Here is a 23,094-nt window from a genome sequence, read left to right as displayed (position 1 = left end):
TGTTTCCTTTCTGAGATCTACAGCTTTCGGTTTCCCAGTCTATATCGGGGTAGTTGAAGTCCCCCATAATAATCACCTCGTTATTTTTTGCTACTTCGTCTATTTGTCTCATTAATAGACTTTCCGTGGCTTCTGCTATATTTGGTGGTTTATAACAGACTCCTATGATAATTTTATTATTGTTTTTTGCCCCATGTATCTCCACCCATAAGGACTCGACCTCCTCATTTCCCTCCCATACATCCTCCCGTATTGTAGGCTTTAGACACGTCTGTACATATAGACAGACTCCACCCCCTTTCCGATTTCTTCGATCCCTTCTAAACAGACTGTAACCCTGTAAGTTAACTGCCCAGTCATAGCTTTCATCTAACCATGTCTCGGTTATTCCCACTATGTCATAGTTACCTGTAGATATTTCTGCTTCCAGTTCATCCATCTTGTTTGTCAGGCTCCTGGCATTTGCTAGCACGCAGTTTACACGATTTTGTTTTGTTCCAATCTTCTCCCTGTGGATTGTATTAGAAATTTTCTTACCTCCCTTCCAAGTATCTTGTCTTGGACCTTCTTTGTCGCACTTCATATCTTTCATTAGTATGTTCTCTGGTTGCATGTTCGTGTCCGGTGTTTTTCTTCCCATCCCCTCTTCTTCTAGTTTAACGCCCTCCTGATGAGTGTTGCGAGTCTCCTGGCGAATGTGTGTTTCCCGGGTTTGTTGAGGTGTAGTCCGTCTCTGGCAAGGAGTCCATCATAGAGGTAATTCACACCGTGGTCCAGGAATCCAAATCCTTGTTGTCTGCACCATCGTCTCAGCCAGTTGTTCACATCAAGGATCCTGTTCCATCTCCTGACGCCATGCCCTCACACGCTCACCGTCACACGCTCATCCTCACATGCTCACCCTCAGACGCTCACCCTCAGACCCTCAGACGCTCACCCTCAGACGCTCACCCTCAGACACTCACCCTCACATGCTCACACCCTCACACGCTCACATGCTCACCCTCACAAGTTCACCCTCACACGTTCACCCTCACACGTTCACCCTCACACGCTCACCCTCACACGTTCACCCTCACACGTTCACCCTCACATGCTCATCTTCACACGCTCACACTCTCACACGCTCACACTCTCAGACGCTCACCCTCAGACGCTCACCCTCAGAAACTCACACGCTCACCCTCTCACCCTCACCCTCAGACGCTCCCGCCCTCACACGCTCATACGCTCACCCTCACACGCTCACCCTCACACGCTCACCCTCAGACGCTCACCCTCAGACGCTCACCCTCAGATGCTCACCCTCAGACGCTCACCCTCACTCGCTCACCCTCAGACGCTCAGCCTCAGACCCTCAGATGCTCACCCTCAGACGCTCACCCTCACACGATCACCCTCACACGCTCACCCTCCCGCCCTCACACGCTCATACGCTCACCCTCACACGCTCACCCTCACACGCTCACCCTCACATGCTCACCCTCACAAGCTCACCCTCAGACGCGCACCCTCACACGCTCACCCTCACACGCTCACACTCTCACACGCTCACACCCCAGACGCTCACCCTCAGACACTCACCCTCACCCTCAACCGCACACCCACACCCTCAGACGCTCACCCTCAGACGCTCACCCTCAGACACTCACCCTCAGACGCTCACCCTCACACGCTCACACCCTCACACATTCACCCTCACACGCTCATCTTCACACGCTCACCCTCACACGCTCACACGTTCACCCTCACACGCTCATCCTCCCACGCTCACCCTCCCACGCTCACACCCTCACACGCTCACACCTTCACACGCTCACCCTCACACGCTCACCCTCACATACTCCCACCCTCACACGTTCACACGCTCATCCTCACACGCTCACCCTCACATGCTCACACCCTCACACGCTCACACCCTCACACGCTCACACCCTAACACGCTCACCCTCACACGTTCACCCTCACACGTTCACCCTCACATGCTCATCTTCACACGCTCACCCTCACCCTCAACCGCACACCCTCACCCTCAGACGCTCACCCTCAGACGCTCACCCTCAGACGCTCACCCTCACACGCTCACACCCTCACACATTCACCCTCACACGCTCATCCTCACCCTCACACGCTCACACCCTCACACCCTCATACGTTCACCCTCACACGCTCATCCTCACACGCTCACCCTCACACGCTCACACCCTCACCCTCACACGCTCACCCTCACCCTCACAAACTCACACCCTCACACGCTCACACGCTCATCCTCACACGCTCACCCTCACATGCTCACACCCTCACACGCTCACCCTCACACGTTCACCCTCACACGTTCACCCTCACACGCTCACCCTCACATGCTCATCCTCACACGTTCACCCTCAGACACTCACCCTCACCCTCAACCGCACACCCTCACCCTCAGACGCTCACCCTCAGATGCTCACCCTCTGACGCTCACACGCTCACCCTGAGAGGCTCACCCTCAGACGCTCACCCTCAGACGCTCACCCTCACACGCTCACCCTCACACGCTCACCCTCACATACTCCCACCCTCACACGCTCATACGCTCACCCTCACACGCTCATCATCACACGCTCACCCTCACACGCTCACCCTCACACGCTCACCCTCACCCCCTCACCCTCACACGCTCACCCTCACACGCTCACCCTCAGACGCTCACCCTCAGATGCTCACCCTCAGACGCTCACCCTCACTCGCTCACCCTCAGACGCTCAGCCTTAGACCCTCAGACGCTCACCCTCAGACGCTCACCCTCACACGATCACCCTCACACGCTCACCCTCCCGCCCTCACACGCTCATACGCTCACCCTCACACGCTCACCCTCACACGCTCACCCTCACATGCTCACCCTCACAAGCTCACCCTCAGACGCTCACCCACAGACGCGCACCCTCACACGCTCACCCTCACACGCTCACACTCTCACACGCTCACACCCCAGACGCTCACCCTCAGACACTCACCCTCACCCTCAACCGCACACCCACACCCTCAGACGCTCACCCTCAGACGCTCACCCTCAGACACTCACCCTCAGACGCTCACCCTCACACGCTCACACCCTCACACATTCACCCTCACACGCTCATCTTCACACGCTCACCCTCACACGCTCACACCCTCACACGTTCACCCTCACACGCTCATCCTCACACGCTCACCCTCCCACGCTCACACCCTCACACGCTCACACCTTCACACGCTCACCCTCACACGCTCACCCTCACATACTCCCACCCTCACACGTTCACACGCTCATCCTCACACGCTCACCCTCACATGCTCACACCCTCACACGCTCACACGCTCACACCCTCACACGCTCACCCTCACACGTTCACCCTCACACGTTCACCCTCACATGCTCATCTTCACACGCTCACCCTCAGACACTCACCCTCACCCTCAACCGCACACCCTCACCCTCAGACGCTCACCCTCAGACGCTCACCCTCAGATGCTCACCCTCACACGCTCACACCCTCACACATTCACCCTCACACGCTCATCCTCACACGCTCACCCTCACACGCTCACACCCTCACACGCTCACACCCTCATACGTTCACCCTCACACGCTCATCCTCACACGCTCACCCTCACACGCTCACACCCTCACACGCTCACATCCTCACACACTCACCCTCACACGCTCACCCTCACCCTCACAAACTCACACCCTCAAACGCTCACACGCTCATCCTCACACGCTCACCCTCACATGCTCACACCCTCACACGCTCACACCCTCACACGCTCACCCTCACACGTTCACCCTCACACGTTCACCCTCACACGCTCACCCTCACATGCTCATCCTCACACGTTCACCCTCAGACACTCACCCTCACCCTCAACCGCACACCCTCACCCTCAGACGCTCACCCTCAGACGCTCACCCTCTGACGCTCACACGCTCACCCTGAGAGGCTCATCCTCAGATGCTCACCCTCAGACGCTCACCCTCACACGCTCACCCTCACATACTCCCACCCTCACACGCTCATACGCTCACCCTCACATGCTCATCCTCACACGCTCACCCTCACACGCTCACCCTCACACGCTCACCCTCACCCCCTCACCCTCACACGCTCTCGCTCACCCTCAGACGCTCACCCTCAGATGCTCACCCTCAGACGCTCACACGCTCACCCTGAGAGGCTCACCCTCAGACGCTCACCCTCAGACGCTCACCCTCAGACGCTCACCCTCACCCTCAGACGCTCACCCTCAGACGCTCACCCTCAAACGCTTACCCTCCGACGCTCACCCTCAGACGCTCACCCTCAGACGCTCACCCTCAGATGCTCACCCTTAGACCCTCAGACGCTCACCCTCAGACCCTCAGACGCTCACCCTCAGACGCTCACCCTCAGACACTCACCCTCACATGCTCACACCCTCACACGCTCACACCCTCACCCTCACACGTTCACCCTCACACGTTCACCCTCACATGCTCATCCTCACACGCTCATACTCTCACACGCTCACACTCTCAGACGCTCACCCTCAGACGCTCACCCTCAGAAACTCACACGCTCACCCTCTCACCCTCACCCTCAGACGCTCCCGCCCTCACACGCTCATACGCTCACCCTCACACGCTCACCCTCACACGCTCACCCTCAGACGCTCACCCTCAGACGCTCACCCTCAGACGCTCACCCTCAGATGCTCACCCTCAGACGCTCACCCTCACTCGCTCACCCTCAGACGCTCAGCCTCAGATCCTCAGACGCTCACCCTCAGACGCTCACCCTCACACGATCACCCTCACACGCTCACCCTCCCGCCCTCACACGCTCATACGCTCACCCTCACACGCTCACCCTCAGACGCTCACCCTCAGACGCTCACCCTCAGACGCTCACCCTCACACGCTCACCCTCACACGCTCACACTCTCACACGCTCACACCCCAGACGCTCACCCTCAGACACTCACCCTCACCCTCAACCGCACACCCACACCCTCAGACGCTCACCCTCAGACGCTCACCCTCAGACACTCACCCTCAGACGCTCACCCTCACAAGCTCACACCCTCACACATTCACCCTCACACGCTCATCCTCACACGCTCACCCTCACACGCTCACACCCTCACACGCTCACACCCTCACACCCTCACACGTTCACCCTCACACGCTCATCCTCACACGCTCACCCTCCCACGCTCACACCCTCACACGCTCACACCTTCACACGCTCACCCTCACACGCTCACCCTCACATACTCCCACCCTCACACGCTCACACGCTCATCCTCACACGCTCACCCTCACATGCTCACACCCTCACACGCTCACACCCTCACACGCTCACCCTCACACGTTCACCCTCACACGTTCACCCTCACATGCTCATCTTCACACGCTCACCCTCAGACACTCACCCTCACCCTCAACCGCACACCCTCACCCTCAGACGCTCACCCTCAGACGCTCACCCTCACACGCTCACACCCTCACACATTCACCCTCACACGCTCATCCTCACACGCTCACCCTCACACGCTCACACCCTCACACGCTCACACCCTCATACGTTCACCCTCACACGCTCATCCTCACACGCTCACCCTCACACGCTCACACCCTCACACGCTCACCCTCACCCTCACAAACTCACACCCTCACACGCTCATCCTCACACGCTCACCCTCACACGCTCACACCCTCACACGCTCACCCTCGCACGTTCACCCTCACACGCTCACCCTCACATGCTCATCCTCACACGTTCACCCTCAGACACTCACCCTCACCCTCAACCGCACACCCTCACCCTCAGACGCTCACCCTCAGACGCTCACCCTCTGACGCTCACACGCTCACCCTGAGAGGCTCACCCTCAGATGCTCACCCTCAGATGCTCACCCTCACACGCTCACCCTCACACGCTCACCCTCACATACTCCCACCCTCACACGCTCATACGCTCACCCTCACACGCTCATCCTCACACGCTCACCCTCACACGCTCACCCTCACACGCTCACCCTCACCCCCTCACCCTCACACGCTCACCCTCACACGCTCACCCTCACACGCTCACCCTCACACGCTCACCCTCAGACTCTCACACGCTCACCCTGAGAGGCTCACCCTCAGACGCTCACCCTCAGACGCTCACCCTCAGACGCTCACCCTCACCCTCAGACGCTCACCCTCAGACGCTCACCCTCAAACGCTTACCCTCCGACGCTCACCCTCAGACGCTCACCCTCAGACGCTCACCCTCAGATGTTCACCCTTAGACCCTCAGACGCTCACCCTCAGACCCTCAGACGCTCACCCTCAGACGCTCACCCTCAGACACTCACCCTCACACGCTCACCCTCACACGCTCACCCTCACCCCCTCACCCTCACCCCCTCATCCTCACACGCTCACCCACACACGCTCACACTCACACGTTCACCCTCACACGCTCACACGTTCACCCTCACACGCTCACCCTCACACTCACCCTCACATGCTCACCTTCACACGCTCACCCTCACCCTCAACCGCACACCCTCACCCTCAGACGCTCACCCTCAGACGCTCACCCGCTCACCCTCAGACGCTCACCCTCACACGCTCAACCTCACCCTCACACTCTCAACCTCACCCTCACACGCTCACCCTCACACGCTCACCCTCACACGCACACCCTCACACGCACACCCCCTCACGCTCACCCTGAGAAGCTCACCCTCAGACGCTCATCCTCACATGCTCCCACCCTTACACGCTCCTACGCTCACCCTCAGACACTCACCCTCAGACGTTCAACCTCAGACGCTCACCCTCAGACGCTCACCCTCAGACGCTCACCCTCAGACTCTCACCCTCACCCTCAGACGCTCACCCTCAGACGCTCACCCGCACAAGTTCACCCTCACACGCTCACCCTCACACGCTCACCCTCACACGCTCATCCTCATCCTCACATGCTAACACCCTCATCCTCACACGCTCACACCCTCACCCGCACACCGTCACCCTTAGATGCTCACCCTCACACGCTCACCCTCACATGCTCATCCTCATCCTCACACGCTCACACCCTCATCCTCACACGCTCACACCCTCACCCGCACACCGTCACCCTCAGATGCTCACCCTCACACGCTCACCCTCACACGCTCACCCTGAGAAGCTCACCCTCAGACGCTCACCCTCAGACGCTCACCCTCACATGCTCCCACCCTCACACGCTCCTATGCTCACCCTCAGACGCTCACCCTCAGACGCTCACCCTCAAACGCTCACCCGCACACGCTCACCCTCACACGCTCACCCTCACACGCTCACCCTCACACTAGTATTGAGCGGACATGCTCGACACTGCTCGGTACTCGCCCGAGCATCACGCTACTCGGGATGTTCGGCGAGCACTGAGCATTTCCGGGTTACTCGGGCGGGAGCTCGGGTCTCCGCCCTGCATGTTTGGCGCTCTTTACAGAGCCAATGAACATGCAGGGATTGCCAGCCAGTCACTGTAATGCCGCAGCCATGTTGTTTGTGGGCATTACAGTGATTGGCTGGCCGCACAGCGTCACCTCGAGTATTTAAAACCGGGTGCCGCCATCTTGGACACAGTCGCTCCGGATCAGACAGTGTAGGGACAGCGCTGCTGATTTAGGGAGAGATATATCCTGCAAAATAGTTAGTGTAGGGTCTGTAAAGGCTCAAACAAACAGTCCTTCTCAGGACTAATATCCATCCCAGGTATATCAGGCAGACAGGCAGGCAGGCTGTATAGGAGACGCAGTGGTTATACCAGCAAACGCTGCATTACAGTCCTGTGTGCTGCTCCTGTTGCTGAAATTGCTGGACTTAGCTCCAGGTCCCGGGGGCCAGGAAAAATCCTTTTTTTTAATCTAAATCCTCATTTTTTTTTCCTCCTTCACAATGTACAAATACCCATCTTATTAACCTTTTGGTCCCCCCCCCCCAAAAAAAAAAAAAAAAAAGTGTGCCTCTGATTTTTCAGACACAAATATATCTGTTGAAAATAGTCTGGTGTAGGCCCGAGAAATACAAGTGTGGTTTTGCAGTTCTATGGGCCATTTGTATCTAAAAAAAACAGTTTGAGTGTGTCGCTCACTGTTCAGCCGCAAATATATATAGATTTTAAAAAGCCTGGTATACACCAGTAAATTATTACTGTGGTTTTGATGTTCCACGGTAAAACATCTCTATTATCCTGTTTTTGGCATTTTTTGCTGTATAAAAATAATAATAGTGTCTCCCTGATTTTTCAGACACAAATATATCTGTTGAAAATAGTCTGGTGTAGGCCAGAGAGACAGAAGTGTGCTTTTGCTGTTCCACGGTAAAAAATCTCTATTATCCTGCTTTTTGTATTTTTTGCTGAAAAAAAAAAAAAATAGTGTCTCCCTGATTTTTCAGACACAAATATATCTGTTGAAAATAGTCTGGTGTAGGCCCGAGAAATACAAGTGTGGTTTTGCAGTTCCACGGTACAAACCTCTGTATTATCCACTTTTGGGCCATTTATATCTAAAAATAACAGTTTGAGTGTGTCGCTCACTGTTCAGCCGAAAATATATATATATTTTAAAAAGCATGGTATACACCAGTAAATTATTACTGTGGTTTTGATGTTCCACGGTAAAACATCTCTATTATCCTGTTTTTGGCATTTTTTGCTGTATAAAAATAATAATAGTGTCTCCCTGATTTTTCAGAAACAAATATATCTGTTGAAAATAGTCTGGTGTAGGCCAGAGAGACAGAAGTGTGCTTTTGCTGTTCCACGGTAAAAAATCTCTATTATCCTGCTTTTTGCATTTTTTGCTGTAAAAAAAAAAAAAATAGTGTCTCCCTGATTTTTCAGACACAAATATATCTGTTGAAAATAGTCTGGTGTAGGCCCGAGAAATACAAGTGTGGTTTTGCAGTTCCACGGTACAAACCTCTGTATTATCCACTTTTGGGCCATTTGTATCTAAAAAAAACAGTTTGAGTGTGTCGCTCATTGTTCAGCCGCAAATATATATATATTTTAAAAAGCCTGGTATACACCAGTAAATTATTACTGTGGTTAGATGTTTCACGGTAAAACATCTCTATTATCCTGTTTTTGGCATTTTTTGCTGTATAAAAATAATAATAGTGTCTCCCTGATTTTTCAGACACAAATATATCTGTTGAAAATAGTCTGGTGTAGGCCAGAGAGACAGAAGTGTGCTTTTGCTGTTCCACGGTAAAAAATCTCTATTATCCTGCTTTTTGTATTTTTTGCTGTAAAAAAAATAAATAAATAGTGTCTCCCTGATTTTTCAGACACAAATATATCTGTTGAAAATAGTCTGGTGTAGGCCCGAGAAATACAAGTGTGGTTTTGCAGTTCCACGGTACAAACCTCTGTATTATCCACTTTTGGGCCATTTGTATCTAAAAAAAAAAAGTTTGAGTGTGTCGCTCACTGTTCAGCCGCAAATATATATATATTTTAAAAAGCCTGGTATACACCAGTAAATTATAACTGTGGTTTTGCTGTTCCACGGTAAAAAAATCTCTATTATTCAGGTTTTGGTAGTTTTTTCCGTAAAGAAAAACAGTAGTGTCTCCTGACTGTTGTGACACAAAAATATATCTGTTGAAAATAGTCTTGTGTAGGCCCGACATCCCAGTGTGGTTTCGCAGTTCCACGGGTCAAATCGCTGTACTATCCAGTTTTGGGCCTTTGGTATCTAAAAAAAAAGCAGATTGAGTGTGGTTAGTAACCCTAACCCCACTGTTCAGCCACAAATATCTCTATTTAAAAAAGCGTGGTATACCCCAGTAAACAATAACTGTGGTTTTCCTCTTCCACGGTTCTAATCTACTCTTTATTACCCTTTTTCCATTGATAGTGCAAGTGTAAGCTATTTTACTTCATTTACAATGGGCAAGGCGCGTGGCAAGGGACGTGGAAGTGGACGTTCTGGTGATGGTTCGTGCAGAGGACGGGGCCGTGGCCAAGGTGAAAATGTGCCACAACCAACAGCCACATCTTCTCGCTCCCACTTCTTGACCGAATTACTAGGGAAGCACAGAACAACTCCAGTATTGAGAACTGATCAGTGTGAACAGGTTATTAATTGGATAGCAGACAATACTTCCAGTTACATGGGCACCACCACCTCCGGTCTGTCTTCCACACGGTCAACTCTTAGTAGCCGTGAGTCTCGACCGCATACTCCTCCTCACCCTGATGCTCCTTCCTCCCACCATGCCGAGTGTCGTCAGACAGCAAGTGATCCCACACTTGGACACTCTGAAGAGCTGTTCACTGGTCCATTTCCATATTTGGGCCCCTCACCTGATACGCTTGAAGTGGTGGAAGAGGAGATCCCATGTTGCGATGCCCAAATATTTGAACAGCCACGGCCACAGGAAGTCGACGTTGGCAATCTGTCACAAGAGGTGGACGATGACGAGACACAATTGCCAGGAAGTGAGGAGGAGGATCGTGGTGAGCAAGTGGAAGAGGAGGAGGTGGTGGATGATCTAGTAACTGACCCAACGTGGAAGGAGGACATGCAGAGTGAGGCCAGCAGCACACAGGGGGAGGGAGGCAGAGTACCCCAACAGGCAGGAAGAAGCAGTGTGGTGGCCGCAGACAGAAGGCAGGCAACCGTTCCCCGTAACACCAACACGAGGGACGTTGCCAGTACAAGCGGTAGGTCTTCCAGAGTCTGGAATTTTTTTAAAGACTCTGCTGATAACCCCAAAAAGGCCATATGTTCCACCTGCCATGCCAGCATCAGCAGGGGAGACAAAACTACCAGCCTGACCACCACCAGCATGATCAGGCACATGGCAGCAAAGCACCCGACTTTGTGGGGCGAAACCCAGGGTCCACGACCAGTGTCAGCGGGCGTCACCACTGCTTCTTCCACTGTTGTGCGTGCAATAGAACCCCCTGTTGTGTGTGCAAGGCAATCCCCTGTCCATACTGCATGTAAAGATGCCCCCTCCTCTCAGTCTTCACTTGTTATGGCAGTTTCTCAAGAAACAGCATCAACGTCCAGGTCCACGTCCCACCGCAGCGTTCAATTGTCCATATCCCAGACCTATGAACGAAAGCGGAAATTCGCAGCTAACGCCCCACAGGCCACAGTCCTAAATTCGCACATTTCACGACTGCTTGCATTGGAAATGCTGCCTTTTAGGCTGGTGGAGACGGAATCCTTCCGCAATCTTATGGCGGTGGCCGTCCCTCGGTACTCGGTCCCCAGCCGACACTATTTTGCCCGGTGTGCCATCCCCGCACTACACAAGCACGTGTCCCAAAGCATCTGCCATGCCCTCAACAACGCAGTTACTGGGAGAGTCCACCTGACAACGGACACGTGGACAAGTGCTTGTGGCCAGGGACGGTACATCTCTCTGACGGCACACTGGGTAAACATAGTGGAAGCCGGGACCCAGTCGGACCTTGGGACGGAACACATCCTCCCCACACCGAGGATTGCGGGCCCTATGTCAGTCAGAGTTGCCCCCACAGTGTACAGCTCCTGCGCATCCTCCTCCTCCTCCTCCTCCTCCTCATGTTCAGCCTCCATCTCAGATATCACCACATCAGTTACAAGCTGGAAGCATTGCAGTACTGCCTCCGCCAAGCGGCAACAGGCTGTGCTGAAACTCATAAGCTTAGGTGATAAACCTCACACTGCTTGTGAGTTGTGGACAGCTGTGAAAGAGCAGGCAGATCTGTGGCTGAGACCGCTGAACCTACATCCCGGCATGGTCGTGTGTGACAATGGCCGTAACCTGGTGGCGGCTCTGAGGCGAGGTGAGATCACACACGTACCATGCCTGGCTCATGTGCTTAACCTCGTGGTTCAGCGGTTTCTTAAATCGTACCCCGAGTTGCCAGATCTGCTCGTGAAAGTACGCCGCCTGTCAGCTCATTTTCGCAAGTCGGCTACAGCTTCCGCCGCCCTTGCTGTGTTGCAGCAGCGTTTGCAGCTTCCGGCACACCGACTGGTGTGTGATGTCCCCACACGTTGGAACTCTACCCTCCACATGTTGCAAAGGATTTGTGAGCAGAAGAGAGCAGTTGTGGAGTACCATCTGCAACAAGGCCGTCGATATTCAGGTCAGACTCTACACATAAGACCTCAGGAGTGGACCTGGATGTCTGACATATGTACCATCCTGACAAACTTTGAGGAGGCCACCAAGATGGTGAGTGGCGATGACGCCATCATTAGTGTCAGCATCCCACTTGTCTGTCTTATGCAACGCTCTCTGCAGAGAATTAAAGAGGAGGCATTGCAGCCAGAGTATGATGAGATGGATCAAGAAGCCGTAGCGGGCGATTACACACAGCCCAGCCTCATCTCATCCCAACGTGCATTGGGGGACAATGAGGGAGAGGAGGAGGAGGAGGAGGAGAAGGAAGAACAGGAGCTGCTATCATGCGTTGTAGACGGTAGTACCTGTACAAGTGTCATACCGTCGGTTCAGCTTGGGTGGCCTGAGGACAGGGGGGAGGAGGAAGAGGAGGAGGAGGAGGAGAGCATGGTCAGTCGTCATCTTGGTGAGGACACGGAAATCTTGCCTGTTACCAGTCTGGCACGCATGGCTGACTTTATGTTACGCTGCCTTAACCGTGACCCTCGCGTTGTCAAAATGTTGGGTGACAGTCATTACTGGTTGGTGACACTTGTAGACCCCCGCTACAAGGAGAACTTTCACTCTCTTATTCCTGAGGTGGAGAGGTCTACAAAAATGGGGTAATACCAGAAGGCCCTTGCTGCAGAACTCTTAAAAAAATTCCCATCTGAACACGCTAGCGGCAGAGGTCACAGTTCGTTGCCCAACCAAGGCGTACAGGCGAGAGAGATACAACTCCAATCCAGCAGAGGCAGGGGAACACTGTCAACGTTCTGGGACAGTTTTCTGACACCCGCCCAGCTTACAGGCCCTGAGGCGTGGGGTACTCTCACAAGGAGTGGAAAGTTTCAAAAGATGGTGAGGGAGTACCTTGCCGATCGTACCAGCGTCCTCCGTGATTCCTCTGTGCCTTTTAATTATTGGGTATCCAAGCTGGACACTTGGAATGAACTCGCTCTGTACGCCTTGGACGTCCTGGCCTGCCCTGCCGCTAGCGTGTTATCGGAGCGTGTTTTTAGTGCCGCTGGGGGAATTATAACTGATAAGCGCACTCGCCTGTCAACTGACAATGCTGACAAGCTGACCCTTATCAAAATTAACAAGGGCTGGATTGGGCCAGACTTCTCATCACCACCAAATGACAGCAGAGTAACATAAAGTCAAATCCACTGTGTTATTTCGGGAGGTGTATTCACATGCACCGCTTCACACCCACACATGGGTATACGCTTCCTCGTTTCGGCTGTTTAATCTTCTTCTCCTTATCCTCAGCCTCCACCACCACTATACCACCAGGGTGCCAGCATTGCAAGTTCCTCCGTCCTAATTTTTGGCAACTTTTGCTGGGAAAGCAAAAGCAAATACTATGGGACACCCACTCCCCAATAATGGGACTTATGTTTGTAATATGCTGTACTGCATGGCTCTTGTAAGGGGCATTGCAAGTTGCTCCGTCCTAATTTTTGGCAGCTTTTGCTGGGAAAGCATAAGCAAATACTATGGGAGACCCACTCCCCAATAATGGGACTTATGTTTGTAATATGCTGTACTGCATGGCTTTTGTAAGGGGCATTGCAAGTTGCTCCGTCCTAATTTTTGGCAGCTTTTGCTGGGAAAGCATAAGCAAATACTATGGGACACCCACTCCCCAATAATGGGACTTATGTTTGTAATATGCTGTACTGCATGGCTCTTGTAAGGGGCATTGCAAGTTGCTCGGTCCTAATTTTTGGCAGCTTTTGCTGGGAAAGCATTAGCAAATACTATGGGAGACCCACTCCCCAATAATGGGACTTATGTTTGTAATTTGCTGTACTGCATGGCTCTTGTAAGGGGCATTGCAAGTTGCTCTGTCCTAATTTTTGGAAGCTTTTGCTTGCAAGGCATAAGCAAATACTATGGGACACCCACTCCCCAATAATGGGACTTATGTTTGTAATATGCTGTACTGCATGTGACGCGCCCCCTGGGCCGTGTGTACACGTGTGTGGGATACCCGGTGCCGGGTCTCTGGGGTCTGTAGTCTCCGTGGCGGTGACTCGGTCCCGTGGCTCAGGCTGGTCAAACCAGTGGCAATCTTTCTTAGGTTTTGAGGTTAATTGTCCGACTGCGCCACCCGTGGATTGCGGTCAGGGAGTACCACCGCTGCGAGGCAGACCGCTGAGGCTGGTGTTGTGTGCGCAGCATAAAATGGGATAACTCCCCTTGGGAGGAGTATAGCCTCAGGGCAGTGAGTGTGGATGATGGGGGCGATGGTGCACGAGCACAGCAGGAACGACTCAGAGTCTTTGCAGTGCAGTTCAGGGTCTTTACTGATGATTATAAGGTAGACCCTCCCGGGAGTACTGGCTGGCATAAGAGGCCTGGTCAGTCTGTGAGCAAGCAGGAGTTCCCCTGGCCAGGTGGAGTTGTAGGCCTCCCCGTCTGTCTGCACTCTTCCTGGCTACCTTGCTGTAAGCGGGTAGAAGTAGCCCACGTCGCTGAATGTACCGTGTAGTGCTCACCCGTATGGCTGGTGACTTGGGGCCTTCTGTTAGCCTCCACTCCACGACGGCGGTGCTGGTCCCTTGCTTGTGACTGAGCCTCCGGGCTTCTATGGCCAGAGGACCTGAAATCCCCTGCCGGCTGGTTTCTGCTGCTGGATATATAAGTCCTCACAGCTTCGGACTCCTGTGTCCGGTTCCTATTGTCTTCTGCCAGGGCGAGCTCTGCTCAGCTTCCAGCCCCTTGTCTTTAGCTCCTAGCTCCTACAGAGCTCCTTGCTGTTACTTTCCCTTGCTCTCACTCTGACTCTGACTGTTCTCTGTTCTCTGACTCACTCAACCCCACCCCAGATCCAGTTTATAAGGGCAGAATTCTCCCCTCCCAGGACTGGGGCAGGAGGATGTTGCATGTTTAAGGGATCCTGACCAGGAAACCTCCCACTTGCTCTCCGACGTAATCTCTATTACTGTGGTGACCAGACCCCTGGGGTGCCACACATGGCTCTTGTAAGGGGCATTTCAGTACCTCATAATTTTTGGAAAGCATTCCATTCACTGCTTAGGCCAACAGTGCACAGGAGACCCAGTTGCTATAAATGGAAAAAAAGGTTTAGTTAACGCCCTCTGACCTCCATGTCATTTCCAAGGGGCATTGGAGTGCCTCGAAATTTTTGGTAGGCATTGCACTCACTGTATGCCCTATAACTGTGTAGCCGAACCGCTCCTTTTGTTACAGAAACATATCCTACAAGACATATCTGGTTGACTGGCCTGATATTGATGTGAATGGTCCCTGTTCCTCCTGCTCTTTCTCCTTTGCCACTACCTCATCCATCATTTATCACCTGAAGCTTTGTTTTAACGGGAGTCATAGAACTTGGATAGTAGCAGGAAAACATCCAGCAATCCTCGGAGGAGGTAGGATATGCGCCAAAACGCTGACCACCTCAGGCCTAGCCACTACTACATACATGAGCTTGCATTACAACAAAACAAAGCAGATGCTAACTTCTATCATCCTCATCATGCTCCTCACCTTGGCACTCTCAACTCCCCTGATGGAGAAGCCAGGGCCCACCGGAGGAGTCTGATAGTCCGGTGGGCTCGGCCAATGCTGCCCTAAAGCAGGCCAGGCTAAGAAAAGTGTGGGAAAGGTTACCGGTACAAATAGGGGTGGCTGGGGACCGAGTATGGACACCCGGCCACCCCCTGGAGGCTGGGGAGCAAGCGGGGACACCCGGCCACCAGGCGGCTGGGGACTGAGTATGGATACCAGGCCGCCGACACAGCCATGGCGTGGTGGCCAGATTCCGCCTCCACATGCCTAAAAGGCCCAATTTAACGTGCAAGCAAGCAAGCAGTATGGTATTGCAGCCTGGGGGTGGGTGGGTGGCAGGCTGCATACTTGCGCTTGCATTGCAAGGAATGGGAGAGGTACAATTGAACACTGCCCTGGGACAAGGACTTGAATGGGGATAGTTGCAAGTCTGCAACGACAGATGCAAGGTGGGAGGCATCTTCGCATGTACCATGAACAGGGGTTTGGCATGCACACACTACAGCGGAATAGGCTCTCCTTCCCACTAAATGCACTGGGGAGGGCACAGGTAATGTTTTGGTATACACGCTTAATCTTATGTATAAGGCACACCAGGACAAATAGGGGCGGCTGGGGACTGAGTATGGATACCTCGCTGCCGAAGCAGCCATGAGGTAGTGGCCAGCTTTGGCCTCCTCTAAACTAAAAGGCCCCATTTCAAGTGCAAGCTAGCAGTATGAATTGCAGTCTGGGGGTGGGTGGGTGGCAGGCTGCACACTTACACTTGCATTAAAAGAAAACATAGCAGATGCTAACTTCTGTCATCATCATCATGCTCCTCACCTTGGCACTCTCAACTCCACCGATGGAAAAGTCAGGGCCCACCGGAGGAGTCTGGTTCTCTGGTGGGCTCGTCCAATGCTGCCTAAAGCAGGCCGGGCTAAGAAAAGTGTGTGGGGGGATGTTCCAAGGAGAAATGGGGGCGGCTGGGGACCGTTTATGGACACCCGACTTCCCCCAGGCGGCTGGGGACCGTGTGGACACTCGGCCGCGGGGCGGCTGGGGACTGAGTATGGACACCTGGCCGCCGGGCGGCTGGGGACTGAGTATGGATTCCAGGCCGCCAACATAGCCATGACGTGGTGGCCAGATTCCGCCTCCACATGCCTAAAAGGCCCAATTTCAAGTTCAAGCAAGCAAGCAGTATGGTATTGCAGCCTGGGGGTGGGTGGGTGGCAGGCTGCATACTTGCGCTTGTATTGCAAGGAATGGGGGAGGTACAATTGAACACTGCCCTGGGACTAGAACTTGCATGGGGATAGTTGCAAGTCTGCATCTTCTGATGCGGCAAGGATCACTTATGATGGGCACACTTTTAGACAGTGACCTGGGAGTCAGAGATGCTTCCAGGGGTCTTCCCCATGCTGTTCCCATGTCTTTTCAGCACTTTATGCATGTGTCACACAGCACATGGCCAGATAAGGTTGTAAAATGTTAAAATGACATTTCCCGGTGAATGCATTTGTAATAGTTGAAAGCAATACAAAAGTGCAAAAACGCATAAAAAATGCTACTTGTGAACATAGCCGAAGGTGTGGAGGAGTATTTTTGTTTTTGGTCATTTATTTTAACTTATACACAAGTCTTTTCCCTGGAAAGGATGTTCCTTAACATATTTCACAGGAAAAAAGTTTCACTTTTGTTTTATTGTGAGCCTGTAAAAGTGGCTTAATACCTCTGACCACGTTGTTGACAGCAGTGATCTGGGGGTCAGAAATGCTTCCTGGGGCGATCCTCATGCTGTCCCCATGTCATTTGAGCACTGTCACTATCGTTTTGGGCACCCTCACACCTTCACACGCTCACCCTCACACCTTCACCCTCACAAGCTGACCCTCACACGCTCACACCATCACACGCTCACCCTCACACACTCACCCTCACAAGCTGACCCTCACATGCTTACACCCTCACACGCTCACCCTCAGACCCTCACCCTCAGACCCTCACGCTCAGACCCTCACACGCTCACCCTCAGACGCTCACCCTCACATGCTCACCCTCACAAGCTGACCCTCACACGCTTACACCCTCACAAGCTCACCCTCACACGCTCACCCTCAGACGCTCACCCTCAGACGCTCACCCTCACACGCTCACCCTCAGATGCTCACCCTCACACGCTCACCCTCACATGCTCCCACCCTCACACGCTCACCCTCACACGCACACCCTCACATGCTCCCACCCTCACACGCTCCTATGCTCACCCTCACACGCTCACCCTCACATGCTCACCCTCACACGTTCTCCCTCACAAGCTGACCCTCACACACTCACACCCTCACACGCTCACCCTCACACGCTCACCCTCACCCGCGCACCCTCACCCTCAGACCCTCACCCTCACACGCTCCCACCCTCACACGCTCCTATGCTCACCCTCACACGCTCATCCTCACACGCTCACCCTCACACGCACACCCTCACCTGCTCACCCTCACACGCACACCCTCACCCTCTCACCTTCAGACGCTCACCCTCAGACGCTCACCCTCACACGCTCACCCTCAGATGCTCCTCCTCACACACTCACCCTCACATGCTCCCACCCTCACAAGCTCCTATGCTCACCCTTACACGCTCATCCTCACATACTCACCCTCACATGCTCCCACCCTCACACGCTCCTATGCTCACCCTCACACATTCTCCCTCACAAGCTGACCCTCACACGCTCACCCTCACCCTCAGACCCTCACCCTCAGACCCTCACCCTCAGACACTCACCCTCACATGCTCACCCTCACTGTATATATATATGTTTTTTCTAGCGATCCAATATACCGTTCAAGAGATATCTAATATAGAAGCCATATGCAAATCATGCTGGAAGTGCACTGGGGGTGTGTCAGAGCCTTTGGACCGCTTCTTCTAAGTGCATTGACACGCTCCCAGTGCACTTCCAGGTTGATTTGCATATGGCTTTTATGACAGATTTCCCATGATCGGCACATTGAATCTTTATTATAAAAAAAATTCATTTTTATAGAGAGACAAGTGCATACAGAGCCATAATTCTACATCCATATGTAAAAACATGGTGACAGGTTCATTTTATGTTTAAGTATTTTTGGATAAAAAACATTCATGCGGTAGGATTCATTAAATATTTTGGATTGCTTAGCTTCTATGGCTTCTATGCAGTAAACTGCATAGCAAGCACAATGGAGCTCATTCAGCATTCAGATGCCAGTGTCTGTAACTCTTATCTCTCTTCTCCTGAACTCTTCTGAGCGGATTATGACCACATCAAAGTTCAGTTTTGACCGATAATAGCCATGAAAATACGGAAAAATCTTTAAATGAGAAGGTGTGTCCAAACTTGTGATCTGTACTGTATATATATATATATATATATATATATATATATATATATATATATATATTTGCCCACTGACAAAGACATGAACAGTCTATAATTTTAAGGGTAGGTTAATTTTAACATTGAGAGATAGAATATCCAAAAAAAATCAAGAAAATCACATTGTATAAATTAGATAAATTTATTTGCATTTTGCAGTGAGAAATAAGTATTTGATCCCTCTGGCAAACAACACTTAATACTTGGTGGCAAAACATTTGTTAGCAAGCACAGCAGTCAGACGGTTTTTGCACTAATCTGTCTTTTGTAATGTCTCTGTATCCATCATTTATGGCATTTGTGTTGTGTCACAGGCTCCTTGTCTTGTTCCGGCGATTCCATGACGGTTATTCTTAATCCAGATTATATTAATGGACTGGGATTTAATGGAGCGGAGCTGACACTGAGCGATCCTTCCTGTGTCGCTCAATCATCCAAGCCTATAGTGTTCGAGGTGCCATTCTCTGGATGCGGCACAGTTAGAAAGGTAAGAAGACGAGGTGTACACAGTTATAAAGCCACACCAGCAAGTTTATAATTTCACATGCACTAATTAATAATCATTATTTATATGTTGCTTTTTTTCATTTTCAAAAATAGGGGTTGGTTTAGGTTAAAAAACAGTTTTCCCTTTTTTTTTAAAGAACCAGCGCCTCTCTTATCTATAGGTTGCAGGCGCTTCCCCCCACTGCTCTACACAATAAGAAACATACATTATTGGACTGTCTCACTAGATACATTTATCATCTGTTCACAGGATCTCCAAGATCTCCGGGTTTTTTTGAAACAGGGGTTCAAAGACCCTCGTGTAAATAAGAGTGGTAGTGCGCATGCATAATTGCCACTCTTCAAATGAATGAGACTGATGTGCATGCGCACTACTATTAACAAAGGGGCTTTGTGACTGTTGTTCTCAGGGATTGCTTGAAATCTCAGTAATCATACATTTACTCAGTCTGCTCTTTGGCTAGAATCTGATGATCTCAACACAGTACTTCTAGAGTGCACAGCACCCCTGCCTCCCAGCTTCCTTCTTGGTACGAGTGCACCATCCCCAAATTGTGCATTCTCTAATGCTGTAAGCAGAGGCAGCAGTTCCTTGCCTAGGAAACAGGCCACCTCTGATAGACTGCAGAGGTGGCTGGTAACCTAGGTAAAGAGAAGTAAACTAAAAAAAAAATAAAAAGAAATGAGAGATTATAATAACAAGGAAATTGCAAAGATGCTTATGCAGTCGCGTAACTATAGTCTGATGGTGCAAAATTTGGACTGAGGCCCCCCCGCCACCCTCTCCCCATCCTGAATAAATTTTATTATACTCACCAGGGGTGTACCTAGAAGAAGTATAAACACACTCCCCATAGTCCTCCATATAATATACTGCACGCCTCAGTCATCCATAAAGTATAATGCACCCCATAGTCAACAATAGTAGTATAATGCACCCCATAGACATCTATAGTAGTATAATGCATTATGCACCACATAGATATGCATAGTAGTAAAACGCACCCCCATAGACATCCATAGTAATATAAAGCACCCCATAGACATCCATAGTAATATAACGCACCCCATAGACATCCATAGTAATATAATGCACCCCCTAGACATCCATAGTAGTATGATGCACCCCCGTAGACATCCATAGTAGTATAATGCACCCCATAGACTTCCATAGTAAGAAATATCTGACAGATTTAGGCAGTAACAATACGAGTATTAATATAAGCCATCACTAACATCTGCCCACCTAGGACAAAGGGTATAAGTGAACCATCATGTAACAATAAGATAAAGCGGAAAGAGCCAGAGGGCTCAAAATGATGATTCAAAAAATAATTTTATTCGAATATATAAACTTTATTATCCAAATTAAAACAGGTAAGTTGGTGAACAGACATACACAAAAACTACAAAGTGTACTAAATTGACGCGCCTGGTGGAAACAATCTTCCTATGGTCCTATGAAAAGTCATTAGGACTCCTATGGGTAACCAGATATATAATAGTGGAATGTAACATAACACACTAGCTATTAAAATATCATAGAAATAGTATATATATAGTTCTAGTGTACACCGTGCACTATGTACACATGTTGAAAATAGTATACCTGTAATTAGGAGGGTCACCCTGCAGTCATCACCACCCACGCGCCAACCCCGACGTGCTTTCCGGCAACGAGCCTTTGCCATCCATAGTAGTATAATGCATACCCATAGACATCTATAGTAGTATAATGCACCACATAGACATCCATAGTAGTATAATGCACCCCATAGACATCCATAGTAGCATAATGCACCCCATAGACACCCATAGTAGTATAATGCACCCCATAGACATGCACAGTAGTACAATGTACCCCATAGACATCCATAGTAATATAACACACCCCATAGACATCCATAGCAATAAAATGCACCCCATAGACATCCATAATAGTATAATGCACCCCCATAGACATCTGTAGCACCCCGAGGGCTCGGCTGCTACAGGGGTATTGCACCTCGAACCAGAGGTGTGGTATTCCACTCCCGGGTAAGGATGGAGTGTGGGACTGAGCTCAGATAGCTGCATGCACTACACTCATCCCATTTCCGGGGGACAGAACTACGGTACTCCCACCAGTTAGATGTGCAGGTACGACAGCGTCTGTCCCTGGCTGGAGTGGGAGGGGGGGAGGAACATCCCAGTAGTGTAGGGGCAGATAGGGGAGGGACTCTGGGCATAGAGGTAGGAGCCCATTGGGTGCTAGTCACCTGGGCTCACACATAGAGGGAGTATATATGGTGGGCACCATCTTGAGTCAGAGAGAGTCTGTTCAGAGGGAGAGTTCAGCCAAGAGGGCTGACAGGGAGCTGTGGCTCCGGCTGGGCCCAGCCCCAGGGCCAGGCCTGTAGAGGAGAGAAGGAGGAAGAAAGGCCCAGAGACACAGGACAAGAGGGAACCCTGAGATCCCAGAAATAAACCAGAAGGGTGAAGGGTTGGCAGAAAAGGGTACCGGAGCCCAAACTGGCAGAGGCAAAATATCCTTAGCCAGGAACCGGAGGTCGTGGTCAAGCTTTGGCACGACCCTCACCACATCCACCAGGAAGGCATACCACGAATAGGGTCAGGAAAGCCAGGAAAGGTTTTGCCACCAAGAGGCCCGAGGGAGCCGGACAAAGGTGGGTCCCTGGTGGGGACAGCCAGTAGGAAGAAAGAGAGAGGGGAGCTCAGGACCACGCTCTGGAACTGCCCGGGAGTTGACCGAGTCCCGCACCTGGTGGACGCAGCACGGCCCGGGTGGTCACCCTTGGCCGAAGTGACCGGAGCAACACCTGTGAGTAAAAACCCTGAAACTGCATCACACGTCTCTGAGCCTCCTTGCCGCACCATCACTACCACCATCATTCACGTCTGCTGCCCTGAGGCCATACCCCTCCCGTTGGGGGTTATACCATCTACGCTGCATAACCATATCACCGGCCTCAGCGGACTGTCCTGCAGCGGCAGCTCCATAGCTGCATTCAACGGGTGGCGTAGTCGTCCAACATCTACTGCTAATACTCAGCCACACAGTTTGACTCCCTGGGCACGGACCGGGTCACCGCCACGAGACTACTACCCCCAACAGGCCCGGCTCCGGGTAGTCCCCGCGTGCACAACGCTACACCAAGTAGGCCCAGGGGCGCGTCACATCCATAGTAATATAATGTGCCCCCATAGACATCCATAGTAGCATAATGCACCCCATAGACATTTATAGTAGTATAATGCACTCGCATAGATATCCATAGTAGTATAATGCACCCCCATAGACATCCATAGTAGTATAATGCACCCCCATAGACATCCATAGTAATATAACGCACCCCATAGACATCCATAGTAATATAATACACTCCATAGACATCCATAGTAATATAACGCACCCCATAGACATACATAGCAATATAATGCACCCCATAGACATGCATAATAGTATAATGCACACCAT

The 23,094-nt window shown here is 51.6% G+C and overlaps 1 protein-coding gene across 2 annotated transcripts in view; it reads left to right on the top strand.

Moving 5' to 3' along the window:
• Positions 1–23,094, top strand: part of CUZD1 (CUB and zona pellucida like domains 1) — an 85,845-nt gene that overhangs the window by 49,341 nt on the left and 13,410 nt on the right. For both annotated transcript variants that reach the window (XM_073685153.1, XM_073685154.1), the window contains exon 6: positions 19,424–19,596. In XM_073685153.1, coding sequence (XP_073541254.1) covers positions 19,424–19,596 — 173 coding nt within the window. The remainder of the gene's footprint in view (positions 1–19,423; positions 19,597–23,094) is intronic.

The sequence above is a fragment of the Phyllobates terribilis genome, unplaced genomic scaffold (assembly GCF_046119375.1).
Source record: "Phyllobates terribilis strain yellow unplaced genomic scaffold, ASM4611937v1 Scaffold_5__5_contigs__length_657084704, whole genome shotgun sequence".
Lineage (NCBI taxonomy): Eukaryota > Metazoa > Chordata > Amphibia > Anura > Dendrobatidae > Phyllobates > Phyllobates terribilis.
This window is presented reverse-complemented; position numbering and strand designations above follow the sequence as displayed.